This window comes from Uloborus diversus, chromosome 6, assembly GCF_026930045.1.
Source record: "Uloborus diversus isolate 005 chromosome 6, Udiv.v.3.1, whole genome shotgun sequence".
Lineage (NCBI taxonomy): Eukaryota > Metazoa > Arthropoda > Arachnida > Araneae > Uloboridae > Uloborus > Uloborus diversus.
The window spans coordinates 35,553,804-35,568,414 of NC_072736.1; the positions used below are offsets into that span (position 1 = coordinate 35,553,804).

A 14,611-nucleotide genomic window follows, 5' to 3' on the forward strand; every position below is an offset into this window, starting at 1 on the left:
TCGCCAACTTGGCGACAAATTTCGCAATTTTTTTTTAAATCTGGTTTCAATTTGGCCACTGTTGGTGATATTTAGAGAGTAAACTATTAAATCACATTAAAATTGCCAATAATGGGAAAATAACATTCAATTGGAGTAAAAGGAAGTCATGTGAAGCACACATCAGCTCGTATTTATTGTGTTATTGCATCTCCTACCGATTTCCTCAACATAATTTTTTGTGTTTAATGTTCCAGTACAGTCATTCAGCGCAATTTCTATATTTTAACGATCCCACTCGAATTTTTGTTGTGTCATTGCATCTATTATCATCAAACAAAAGTACAACTCCTATTGTATAGTTAACCAAAACTATACAATAGAAGATATACAAATATAAAGGGTAAACAAGCACACAGTTAGTTAGGTTTTCTCATTAATGTGATTCCAGTGATTATTTTTTGCCGTATTTCAATTTGTTTTTGTGCCCTGAGCGCGTGATCATCCTTTGAAATGAGTAAAAATTTTACATTTACCTGTATTTTTGACCTGTTGCCATTATTTTGATCACTAAGTTACAGCTATATAACTCAGCATGTGAGAGTTATTACTTTATGTACTTCACCGCTAAAATATAAAATTAACTGCCATAACTGTAAGTCAAATAGATTAGGCCTAGATGCAAAGGTAAAAAAAAGTCCCATTTTTGATCACGAAAACGACTTGTAAAAAAATCAAAGGTCGAAATTAGAGAAAAAAAAATAAAGGGGTTTTAAACATCTTTTATAGGCACGCAGATTTTAGAAATACGAGTTTCGAAAAAAAAAAAAGGCCGACACAGTCACTGAATGATGAATCTGTATGAACTGACACGGAATTGAGAGTTTCAAACCGAACTCCGGTTTGAAACCGAAAATAAAGTGAAAAATTGTGAAAAAGAACTAGAAAAAAACGATCGTTTTTGATGATTTTTTTAAAGAAACGTTAGAGTGAACACCTCTTTATTGTCACTTCTTGTTTAAAATGTTCATGCTTTTGCATTTTTCACCTCTCTAGTCCCTAAGGGAAATGTTAATGGTTGATATAAAAATGCTTCCTATCCTTACCAAATAAAAATAATGGCGATAAAGCTGTTGAAAGCTGGAAAAAATCTGGGGGGAGGGGCATCTGTAATAAGTAGTGGGTGATGGGAGAAATGGTGGTCTTATTTGGAATTCAGGGTTAATTTTACATCAGAACTGGTAAGAATGGTGTCATAAGTTTCTTTTCTTTTTTTTTTTTTTGCTTAGTGTTGTTGAACACCTTTAAAATACTCTCAGCAATGAACAGTTTAATAAAACGGCATAATTATCAACTATCAAGATATAGCAACCAAAACGAGTAACATCAAAAATTACTGAACGTAGTTTCTCGAGTAAACACATTACTGTAAAAAAAATCTAATGGAATTGCTTTATTATCTAATTTAGATGTCAATTGTGACTTACATTTTCAATTTCTTAAGGTTCTGATCGAACACCAGATGAAGAAGTGGATCGTTTGATAGTCCTGACTGCAGGGGTGCATAATTTCCCTTTCAAACTGGGCCTTCCCTTAGGACTACCCTCAACTTTCCTTGGACGCCATGGTTGGATTCAGTACTATTGCAAAGTTGCATTGAAAGAGCCTGGTGGTTTGACGCATAAAAATCAACAAGTGTTCCTTCTAATGAATCCTATCGACTTGAGCTTAGAGCCTGCATTGCTGATGGTATGTACTTTTTGAGTAGCCGGGATTATATTTTAAGGAAAAGGGGATGGGGCGATAGGTGTCAAACAATCTTTGGGGGGGGGGGGGGGCAAAAAGGTTTAGAACCGCTACAGAAAGGGTAAGACAAAGTGCTACACTTTGTGACACAAGGGAGGTCAAATTTACTGAAAAATAGTTTCACATAATTTATAGATCGCCCCTTAATGCTTTTTTTTTTCCTTTTTGGGAACCTAAGTATCACCAATTGGTTTTATTTAGGTTTTTTTTTCTTCATCATGATCATCAGGTACAATGTACAAACATTTAGCGAACCTGTTGGCGTAAATAATTGAATAAACGTATCATTTTACAAAAGAAATAAATAAATAAATAAAATAAAAAAAACATAATCAATTCAAATATTTGTTCCGTAACAGTAGGATGATATACATCTCTATGTAAAGTTTCTTTTACATGCTAGTACAATCAATCATTTGGAACTTTGTTTACGCACGGTATACATATTTGTTGTTCCCTGAACTGCACTTAATAAATGTTCACATGGCTTTATTTTATGCTTGACTTGATATGCAAACGATCGAGATCTGGCTAGTAGCCAACAGAAACGAAACATCACGCTAACTAAAATGGAGTATAGTTGATTGATAAGTGATTAGTACAATTTCTTTTCGCTTTTCTGCTCAACACGGAGAAAAATTTTTACTTGAAGATCCAAGGACAAATTATTCAAATAAATCATCCAAAATAGTATTGAAAAGAAATATATAAGGAAATATTATGTTTTGAAATCTTATATATTATTTTCTTTTATGTAAGGAAGGTATTTGGTTTTTGTTTCAAATGAATTGCATGTTAATTTCAGATTTTTTTTACCCCACAGATCCATAGAATTTGCTACTATAAACTAGAACCTTGCCATTAGTTCGAACTGCACTGCAAATAATATGAATATACATATCCGGATGTATATTACTTTATTTGACTCAAAAAAAACTTGAAATCATAGATTAAGATCTTTATGTTTACAATTGACCATATTTTTAATTTTACCCGTTCATTTCCATCATGTGCTTTAGAGTTACAAGGTGAAAAGAAAATCCTTTTTTAACCCTCCAGAACCCGCATCAAAATCAATGAATGACCTGAGAACGTATGAGATTTTTTCTCACACCACCTATCAAAAAAAGTTTTTAAATGTTTTTTTAGTTAAAGAATATTTCATTTTTGATTTATTCCAAGCACAACATGTTATACAGAATAATAATACATACTTGCTGAAATAAGTAAAATATTTGATGAATCCAAAATAAAAGAAAAAGGTTTTTTCTTCTTGGTGTGAGTATTTTGAATTTTTTCTCATGGCATGAGTCTGAAGGGTTGATGCAAAAAAAAAAAAAAAAATATATATATATATATATATATATATATATATATATATATATATATATATATATATATATATATATATATATATATATATATATATATATATATATATATATATATATATATATATATATATATATATATATATATATATATATATATATATATAAATGAAAAGACTTTGAAATAGGGATTTTCATGTTTTTAAATGGGGGTCCGTCTTTCACCTTAGTCAAAAGTACTTTTATTCACCGAAATTGATGAAATGAGCAAAAAAATAACAATAATAACACGGAGCCAGAAAGTACTTCTATTTTCCCAGTATTTAATTTTTAATTATTCATTTGAAATGTCAGATTCCTAAGACAAATGTTTAATCGTGTGATGTCACAAGTGAAGACAGCCATCTTGAATCGGAGCGCGTTGTTGTCTTTTCTGGCAAGATATGGTCTTTCTGGGGATTTTTCACTGCGAGCAATTTTTTAGCGGAACGATAATTGTCAGTTAAATAAAATATTTATTTGGCGAAATTTGGCAATGATGGTCCTGAACCTTTGTTCTGGTAACCCTAGCGACTTGTTCTCTTGTGACGTCAGCAGCGAAAATGAAAACAGCGACTGAACGTCTTTTAAGATTTTTTTAAATTAAAAACAAGTCAAAAATAAGGGAAAAAAAATAACTAACCCCATTTTTTCACCATGCTCTTTCAAGAAAAAAAAATGAATAAAAATTTTGAGAAATGTAAAACAACCCAGTTAGTGTATTTCCATTGCTGTGGGATTTAAAATGAGCTGTTATTATTTCTTTCTGTAATTGGTCTCGCTTATTTTTAAGTTAATCCCAGGTTTTGCTTGGTAATATAATTGCGAACTGGAACGAAAAACAGAGCGAACCCTTCAAATCTGACCTAACTTTTAAAGTATTAAATAATAGTTTCTAGCTACCTATTAAAATGGACAATGAAAAACAAATGCATTGTTTGGTATTTTATGATACAGAAAATAGTGTATACTGTATAGGTTGATACAGAAGTTCGAGCATTGAGTGAACACTTTCTAAGTGCTGTAAGTTTGCTACTATCAGACTTCCCGTAAAAACGTACTAAGTTTCAGTGGCGCCGACTCCATGGGGCCTGAGGGGGCCCGAGCCCCCTCAAAAATATTTTTGAGGGGGCAGAGCCCCCTCCATAAATCAAGAAAAGTATTAGTTATATTATGCTTTCTAAACTCATAAATTTATCCTTTATTTTTCTTGCTTGAAGATAGTTTACCTTGTAAAATACATTCAGTAATGAGTTAAAACAAATAATTATTACGGTAGTAAGCAGGTTAACTGAAAACGAGTAGTGTGAATAATGATGGTGTTACAGTGCTGCAAGCACACTTAGAATTTGTCACAGTGCGCGAACTTAACGGGTCAAATCTGTTGCCAGTGGGCAGCGCTGCGGCGAGCTCATCTAAGTGTTGCTGATCTGGAAAAAAATATATGAGGGTTTGATTTGTATATTAAATGGGATGCGTGATAGTTTTGAATACTTTTGGGAATTGTGTTTAAAAGAAAAATCGTTACAAAATGATGATCCTTCGCTTCCTCGGAATCGACGTATACCAAAGTATGAAAACAACGAATCCAGTTCACCGCACGCTTTCAAAATCCCAAAGGCAATTTACACTGAGGTTTGTGAAATGGTGCAATTTTGCATTATTGGGCTGTTTGCATCAACTGGACTCACACAGATCATTGCAGTTGAACAAAAGTGCTTTGCTTTTATTTAACAGAGGTGAAACAAATTTTAAACTAGTATGTTGTGGCCATTACGAAACTTTCTTCTACATTTTCTTTTTTTTTCTGACCCCTCCCCATGCTTGACGAGGAAGCAATATTCTCAACAAAAACAAAATTACACATGCAAAAACTTGACTACCATCCCAATGTCTGAATTATTGCAAAAGCAAAGCAAAGAGCGAAAATTGAAAGTTATTTTAAAAGCCTTGCTTGAATTAATTACAAATATTTTACTTGTTATCAAACATAAGATGGCAACAGTTAAAAATTTTAAATCATCGAGATAATATTTCCGCTGGGCCGTGGTAGCCTGATCGGTAGGGCATTGGACTCGGGGCCGGAGGGGCTCGGGTTCGATCCCCGCTGGTCGAAGACCCACCGTCGTCATTAAAGGGGACTGGGCGACGTTAAATATGCTCGTGGTCTCAATGTCCTCCAAGTGAAACGATACCTCTGGGGGTGATAGTACCAGGTAGCTATTAGCTCTTGGACTAGTTCTAAATTCTCATTAACTGTTCGATCCGGTGATGGTGCTGCCATCTATCGGTATATAAAATAATGGAGGCAAGGCACTTAGTATGCAGTCCTCGACATAAATACAGTTGTAGTCAGTTGTGACTCTTGAATAGAATAGAATAATATTTCCGATCATTTCCATACAATTAAAATCACGAGAAATACGCAGACGACAATCTATTACGATTTATCTTTCTTATTGTTGCATTAATAAAGCTATTTTTATTCGCTAAAAAAATAATGATAATAAAAATAAATCAGCACCTCTTGGCGCGATTGGCGCCAAAATTGAACCAAAGCCTGCTTACATATGGATTCACATATATTCCAAATTTCAACCAGAACGTAGCATTACTTCTTGAGATAGGGAACTCACAATGGAAAAAAAGAACGGGCGATTACGCTACCCCCTTTTTAGCTGTTGACACCAAAATAAAATGAGCTTTTGTACCCACTAAGGGCTACTTGCCGATACATTTTTCTTTCATTCCGTTCATTATTTCTTGAGATGCAGCAGTCACAATTGACGACAAAAAACGTTCTATAGCTCAACCCCCGTTTGAGTTATTGACACCAAAATTGAATCAGCACCTGTTCCTGTTACTGGCAACATATGGACCAAATTTTGTTTGATTCCGCCAGTTACTTCCTGAGGAATAGCAATCACGCGTAACTTAAAAAACGTCCTATTGCTCCACCCCCCTTGGATGAATTCGCGCCAAAAACCAATGGTCACAAGTTCACATAAGGGCACATATGTGTACCAAATTTCGTTCGATTTCATGCGGTAGTTTTTGCTGTAGAGCGGCCACAAAAAACTGGTCACACACAGACGTGACACACATACACACAGACAGACAGACATTTTCCAAAAATAGTTGAAATGGACTCAGCACACCTCAAAACGTTCGAATCCGTCAAAATTCGAAATTCAAAAATTTGCACGAATCCAATACTTTCTTCTATATATTAGTTATAGAAGAAAGTAAAAATCGAATTTTCAAAAATAACCTAGACATTGAGAGACTGCGTTTACACTTGAATATGTTAGCCGGTATAACTAATGAAAAAACAAATGGTCTTAAAAAAAAAAAAAAAAACATGAGTAAATTAAATTACCTTTTTACGAAAATACTGTGTGTGTTTGTATTTATTTTTTCCTTTTTTCAAAGCCAAAAAATATGTGTCAGGCTTGTCGAGTTTTTGGGGTTCTAATGTTGATTACATGACTTAACAATGCTTAAAAAAAACTTTAAAACTCATTATTTTTCATCTCAAATTTAGAAAATTCCCCCCCTCCCCATTTTTATTAAAAAAGTCGGCGTCTCTGGGAGTGCCTTTCTATTCAAGTCAAGTGTCCTTCCTACCTTATAATATCAGTTCTTAGCTACGGCACAGCACGGCTCCCCATAAAATAGAACAAAAAAAATCTCTTACTAAGACAAGTGATATGATTTAAAAGTTGAACCAGAAAATTTGTAAACCAATTTTTAGATTCTTTTACTTCGAAAACGCCGTGTCACATACTGTTTATTTGTTAGAATTATACACACTAGAAAATATGGCATTTTCAAGGTTCAAAAATCTGACCTTTATTTGGGGTGGGGGACCTCCGAGGGATTACATAACACCCTAAACCCCCGGTGATGTCCAGCCCCCCCAATAATTTTTGCAAGTCGGCGCCCCTGCTAAGTTTTATTTCATATCTTTCACAGTGATGAAAACAAGAGTTAATTGGGAAAATATCTCTAATGAGCTTCTATATCAGTAGGACCCATACTTGTCCTCCATACAACATAATGTCCTTGAAACATCCTTCTAGTTATTGCTTGGTTATATTCCTCTTATTTACACCGCAGGGGGAAACTTATGATGCCAGAGCATATACTAAGACGAAACTGAACCTTGAATTTGCAAGTACTACTGTCACAACTGCTCTAAATATTGCCAAATCATTCAGAAATAACTCGCTTCTAATTTCATTACAGTTTTGCAGTACTGTCTGTCCATCGATTACATGGAAAGGCTAATATCCGATTTATAGGCGGAAATGGACGTATCTATTAGTTTATAGGGGTGTTAGTTGGTTTGTTTGAGATGTGCATTGCCTCTCTATTATTTAGCCTTTGTTTTGTAAAAATGAAAATTTGCTCACAACATCATTTTTTAAATCTAAAGTATATTCGATCTATATTCTCACAGCAAAAATTAATTGATTTATTTATTCTCAACAACGTTTTGAGCTTACCATTTTGCTTTTCCGTTCCTGAACGAAATAAAAATATTGGCTTTTTTTTTTTTTTGGTTATTTCCATGGTAACTATTTTTGTTTCCCTTTATTTTATTTTTGAGAATTCAATAAATGAATAAGGCACTAGTGACATTATAAAACGCGTGCATCAAAATCCCATCGTTATTTTCCCTTCTCCCCTGCTAGATTCATTCAGATGGAATCGTCTTTACTTGGCAGATTGCCGATTACATACAATCCGTGGCAAAACAGTAAAATGTTTAATTCGTCTTTGAAGAGATTATGCTGTTAGTGAGAACAAAATTGTCAATAGTCATGATGGATGAAGGAAGATAATTACCAGTATAACCTATGAACTTTTCTGGCAAGCTATTCAGAATTCAAGAATTTATTGAAAAAGCATGTATGCACTACTCTTTTAAAAAGTGTAATAGAAAAACTGCAATAAATAACACCTGTTATGTTCAAGACCAAAAGTATCAAATATGCAACATGCAAAAAATACCATATCCAGCAAAAGGAATCACAATTATATTTCTTTATTTACTGCTTTTGGTTCTATAAAATGAACATAAACAATAACTATAAGATTACTTACTCCAAAAAACAGGTACTTATACATACGTTGATATTGCTAGTTTTATATTTAGCAAACACTTATTAATTCGGATCCTATTAAACCGGACTCCTCTTAATCCGTAAGTACAGCCATTTTGATGCACCTACTCAGTAAATAAAAGGGGAATTAGCGCAATAATTTGTTTTTGAAGGCTGTATTTTGTATTTTTGGAATGTATTTTAGTAAGTTTCTCTTATGCAGTTTTATATTTCGTTCTCTTTAATCAAAAGCACAATTTATTGAGGCTGTGAGAAGCAAAAGAATGCAATTAGACAATTTAAAGTTTTGAGTAAAACGCGTTTAAAATTTAGATGCTAGGCATTCATTGAATTTTTCAAAATCATGCTGCATAGCATGTTGAAAACGATCTTCCCCACTTCTTCTTTTTCACATTTTCCATAAATCAACTTATTTTTTAGGAGAGAATTACACACACACAATTCACAACACACAACTAATTTATTTTTCTACTCACTGACACATACATGATGGGCAGCCAATTTGCCCTTTTCCCCGAATAGCGGTCAAAAGATATGCCATAAAGTTATCCCGCTATTCGGTCAGGAGGTTTTCCAGTCATGCCTTCACGACTGTCTTTATCCATATGAACTCAAGTGCTCTCATGCATCTGCGCAGTAGGCAATCGCGGAAAACCCCATTACGCAATTATGGAGATCCCAGTTATTAATCATGGGATCCCTGTCAAGTAATGTAACCGCTTCGAGCATATAATTTCTTACATAGCAGTACCTACCAGGACTACTTGTACTTGTCCCAAAACAGAAGATAGGTTGGCCTACCGTTTGCACTGGTTATTTCCAAATTTTTAATTTCGGCACTTGCATCCCTTTGCTTCTCACTGTCTCAGTTGTTACTGTGCACAGCAGCTTGTTTATGTACCTTGGCTCAATTTATAATTATAAAACATTTATTTTGCTACTATTATGTTATTTTGTTCAATTTTTATTTTCATTAATTTGGACAACCTAAATCCTCTATCAGTCCTGATCAATGATGTTCTACTGAAGGTATTTTTTAATTTTCGCAAAAGCATTCTAAATGAGAGGACAACTTGAACAAGATTTCGATTCAGTTAATGAACTATTTTTTTCTGTTCCAGCAACCATTCCACTGTGAGCTAGAAGGTGAATTAGGCATTCCTTGCATCAATTTGGGGCCAGTATCTTGCAGAGTTCGTTTGGACAGAGGTGGTTATGTGCCCGGAGAAAGCATACGGCTGTCTGCCACCATCGACAATGGCAGCGGTGTTGCTATTCACAGGACCAAAGCTCTTCTCACCGAGGTTAGTATAAATTGAACAACCTAGTTCTGTTAGCTACAATCAGGTGCAGATCTAGAGGAGAGAAGGGGGGGTCATGGGGAACAGGACCCCTCCCCCTTAAAGTCTTAGACCATTGAGAGAAAGACAAGCTATTCCATTCAGTCATTCTATGCGCTGAAGCAGGAGTAAGCGAGAAGTTTTATGATCCCGGGAGAAGATCAAATAATTTCGCCGCCTTGTACCACGTGGTTCGGTCACCGGTCCTTTGGATTTCGGTGTTTTCTTCCGCTTTCGCTATTCTACGAGAGCGTAACTTTTAGAACCATTTTTAAATCGGCATAACTCAACAATTATTGTCGAAATTGAAAAAAAAAAAAAAACTTATTCATGAATCTATAAACTATGCGCTTGCGGGTGACAGAAAAGAAATGTGCCAAAATATTTCAGGCATAAGGTAAAAAATTAAAATCGACGACTATTCTTATCCCTGCGAGATTTAGTTCAGACATGGGAAAGTGCTTCCGTCTAAGGACGGAGTCACGTGGGGTCGCCTCACTTTCCCCCTGCGAAGATTCCCGCGTCCACAACCACACCCACTTGCAGTATCCATGTGTTAATGATTTAATCTAAGCTTTAAGTAACCAAAAATACCCTAAGGCTTCCTACACACGAAACGGTTAGTGGAATCAACTTTTCGAAAAAATTGCTTGTCAACTAGCTGACTTACATTTCTTGTTGTCTTCGCACGATGCAACTTAGTTGAATCAACTTTTCTTGTAATAAGCCGAATTTATTCGAGGAGTTGCTCCCCTCCCCCCCCCACACACACAACGCTTTTAAAACTGAACCGAGCTGACTGTCAGCTAATTTACTCGTGTGTAGAGCAAACACTTGGCAATGTCCCGATGAATGTAATATCTTTATATTAAAAAAAAAAAGTAAGGTCAAAAAATTTTTTTAAAGGAAATCTTGGCGGGCCTGCGTCCAGGAGACTCCATAGCACCTACAGCCTTGAAATTGTGTACAAAATTACTTCAAGTCCTGGTGGTTTGCACCTGGAGTTTTGTTTTTTAAAATTCGAATTATTATTTTATTTTTTTTTTTTTTTTTGTAATTTTTTTAAGCTCAAATTTTGTGTAAATTGCCTATTATTGCCCATTAAAGGGGTGACACATTACTCGCACACATTAATATTATGTATCGTTGAAAAGGTTAGAATTTTCCACGTTCTACGCTATTTGTTTCTATGCTCTAAATTTAATACGGCGGGAGTTATTTGCGTTTTTAGCTCGAACTTTTTTTAGGCTTAGCTAAAACTTAGGCACCACTTTCTTCATTAAATCTATCAGTAAAAAATAAAAGAATTGTGCCAGTTTTTTTTTTTTTTTTTTTTTTTTTTTTGATGCCACTGGAAAGAGCGGCTTTTTTTACTCCAAATCTAACACTCGACCCATGGTCGAAAAACTTAGCTTCTATCTCCAAAGAAAAAACAGTTACAAGCAGTTTTAATCAAGTTTGAGAAATCACATTTCCATTCAAATTATCGATGTTTTATTTGGCGTTGCCATAGTTGCATCTTTTCGATCCGTTTGTTTCTTCTTTCTTATTCACAAATTTAAAGGGTTTCGATTTTAACGGAAAATCTTAGGCTCAACTCAATTCAAGTCCCGAGTTAAAGAGAAAAATATATTATTAGAGACCACGAATATGAACGCGACTTTTCAAACGTACAAAACTGCAGTTTTGCAATGCTGAGGAGCCCTTTAACCCTTACGGCTCTGCAAGTTGGTACAAGTTATTTCGAAACCCGGGGAAGGGGTGCTTTTTGTTCCAAAGGGAGCTTATAATGCGTTTTTAATCTGTTTCTTTCTAACTGGCGATTTAAATCTTTGCGAATCAAATAAGATTGCGAAACAATCTTCGGGAGTTGGTGAGAGTTAGCGAGCAGGAGGCAGAGTCCCCTAGTCTACTAAAAAATTGATCACACTTGTTGGGATGAGAATGGTATCGGCTCATGTACCGCTACCACACGTGCCTGGTGTGTGCGGCACACCAGACACAGTTCGCTGCCGTATGAAGGATGGCAGGCGATTCCTTCACTTTTCTACCTGGTTACACTTTCTAATAACCACCTGTTCGAAAGTTGATTTAACTAAGTTGCCTTGTGTGATGGAATCCTAAAGCTGCATTTTGATACCTTACCTAAACCCAGTAGCACGACAGTCCGTGAGGGCCAAGTCCTACTGTGCCCTTCTCAGTCTTCCTGACCAAGGACTCTGAGGTGCAGGGAAGATAGTTCGATTAGGTGGTTAGCGAACGCGGAACCAACAGGATTTAGTTCCCAAGCACGCTTGGTACTCATTTTATCGACCCATTGAAGGGACGAACGGCTGAGTTGACCATGCCCGACCCGGGAATAGAATACGCACCTGTGGCGTGAAAGCGCTACCACTGAGCGACTGGGTTTCGTATTGATACCTTATGTTTCAAAATTTCAAAATATTCACTCCAAACTCCCTATTTATACGCAAAAGGGACACTTATGACCTTCCTCTCCGGGAAATGACCCCTATAAAACCAAAAGCTGGATCCGTTCTTGGCTATCACATGTCTGTCAACGTTCGCTTTACACTGAAAATATTTGCTGCGAAGAGCTTCGGTTTGAAGGATCTTGGGGATATCCGGAATCGGTAAGAGAGTATAGTTTGGGTTTGACAACTTGAAACTAAATCTTGACAGTTTTTACTTCTTTTTGGAATGTAAGGGAAATGTTATTGGTGTGCCGAGTTTAGTTGAGTTACTTTCTTAGTTGTTTCGTGATGGTATTCCAATTGAAATCCACACCAATATTGCGTCACTTTACCACTGAATTTCTCAAAAAGAAATAAACAAGGTCAAGTTTCAACTTATCAGAGCCGTAGTATGGATTAGGGGTACATTGGCGTTTGGCAACTTGTCTACTTTCTACCATTGCGAAAGAGAAGCGTCGCTACACAGCACAAAAGTAAAATATTTTATTCTACAGTACGTTGACATCACTCATATTTTAACTTTTTGGTCATTGAAAAACAAATGAATATCAAGCTTGACAACTTGCATGAAAAGAAAATGAACCAATGATTGTGTCTCTTGCCTTTGTTGGCGAGATAACGGTGAAATTAAACTCAATATTTTCAAGAACAAAATTTCAAGTAATCATAATACTTGAAGAATTTTTTGCTAAATTTCATATTTGAGTATTTGAGCAACAGTGATGCAGTTTCAATGTTGATAGATGTATTCTGCATATGTAACTTTTCTTTTAACTTTTAGTGCACCTCCTTCCCCCCTGTGAGTAATAGAGAAAATAACGATCCTAATAGAAATAAACATTGCTCGTAGCTTTGCTCGACATTGCCTACGGCTTTTTTTCAAACTTAAATGCAAATATTCTTTTCAGTAACGCATTTTCAGGACTACATAACGGATGTTGTCACTGTAAGTTTCAAAAGGAGAACTGATTGGTGCGTTACCCTTTGGTGTTTCAAGGGTGCCCATCTAGGGGGTCATGGCGCAGGCAGCGCCATTGAAATTTTTAGGGGGGTATTTTGAGGGGTACTTTTTTTGGGGGTTGCGATATTTAAGGGGGTGCGCCCTTGCTCTCAGGGGGGACATCCTGGGTGTTCCGCACCCGCCCCCCTCAAAAAAAGAATCTTCAAATTGTTTCGAGCAGGTGTTTTTAATAATGAAGGGGGGCTTCCTTATTCAAAACAACAACAAAATGACGCAAAAAAAAAGAAAAAAAAATTAATTTGAATTTTTGGCATCTTGAATTCAAATTATGTTTTTCGCAATCACGAGCGTGTGTGTTTGTGTAGGCGCATGTGTGTGGGTGCGTAAGTGTATGTATGCATGTGTGTGAGTGAGTGTTGTGTACGTGCGTGTACGTGTAGGTGTTCGTGTGTGTAGGCGTTCGTGTGTGTGTCTGTGTAGGCGTTCGTGTGTGTGTGTGTGTAGGCGTTCGCGTGTGTGTGTGTAGGCGTTCGTGTGTGTGGTACACGGACGCCACCGCCCAGCAAAAGTGGATTTCGGGGGACAGTGCTCAGGACCAGCCGCGCCGCCGCCGGTGGAGCTGCAGGCCTGGTCCAAGCTGAAAAATGCACGGACGCCAAAAACGGTCAAATGAGAACAATAAGCAATCGTGATTGCTCAAAAATTGTTTTAAACATTATCTAGCTTTTTTTCAAATTATCAATTCTGAGCATTTTTGTATAAAGAAACGCTGTAAAATATATTGCTCTATTCTTTTGACAGTTGAAAGAAAATATTTGGGGGAACTCAGCTTGGGGTTTAGGGGAGGAGGACGCACAAAAAAAAAAAAAAAACTTAATTTGAATTTTTGACATCTTGAATGCAAATTATGTTTTTCGCAATCACGAGCGTGTGTGTTTGTGTAGGCGCATGTGTGTGGGTGCGTAAGTGTATGTATGCATGTGTGTGAGTGAGTGTTGTGTACGTGCGTGTGCGTGTAGGTGTTCGTGTGTGTGTGTGTGTGTAGGCGTTCGTGTGTGTGTGTGTGTGTAGGCGTTCGTGTGTGTGGAACATGGACGCCACCGCCCAGCAAAAGTGGATTTCGGGGGACAGTGCTCAGGTCCAGCCGCGCCGCCGCCGGTGGACGGTGGTGCTGCAGGCCTGGTCCAAGCTGAAAAAGGCACGGACGCCAAAAACGGTCAAGTGAGAACAATAAGCAATCGTGATTGCTCAAAAAAAACGTCTGGCGATGGGCGGCCCTTTTCATTTGAATGCTGACAAGTTTCATTCAAAAGATGTTTTCGCAATCCGAATTGCGATAGCATCCTAGCATGTTAGCAGTACGATTGCACGTTAAACACCGCTTAGTTTTCATGAAGACATGACAAAACTAAAAGGTATAAACCAACCTAAGGTAAGGAGGAAGTCGGGAAGGTATAAACCAACTCCCTAATCTATATATATATAAATGAATGCTTGTCTGTATGTCATCCATGAACTCAAAAACTACCCGGCAGATTTGGCTGAAACTTTC

General features: G+C 36.5%; 1 protein-coding gene across 1 annotated transcript in view; it reads left to right on the plus strand.

Moving 5' to 3' along the window:
- LOC129223853 (arrestin domain-containing protein 3-like) overlaps positions 1 to 14,611 on the plus strand; it is a 98,473-nt gene that overhangs the window by 57,681 nt on the left and 26,181 nt on the right. Inside the window, exons 3-4 of the mRNA XM_054858215.1 lie at positions 1,484 to 1,728; positions 9,406 to 9,588. Coding sequence (XP_054714190.1) covers positions 1,484 to 1,728; positions 9,406 to 9,588 — 428 coding nt within the window. The remainder of the gene's footprint in view (positions 1 to 1,483; positions 1,729 to 9,405; positions 9,589 to 14,611) is intronic.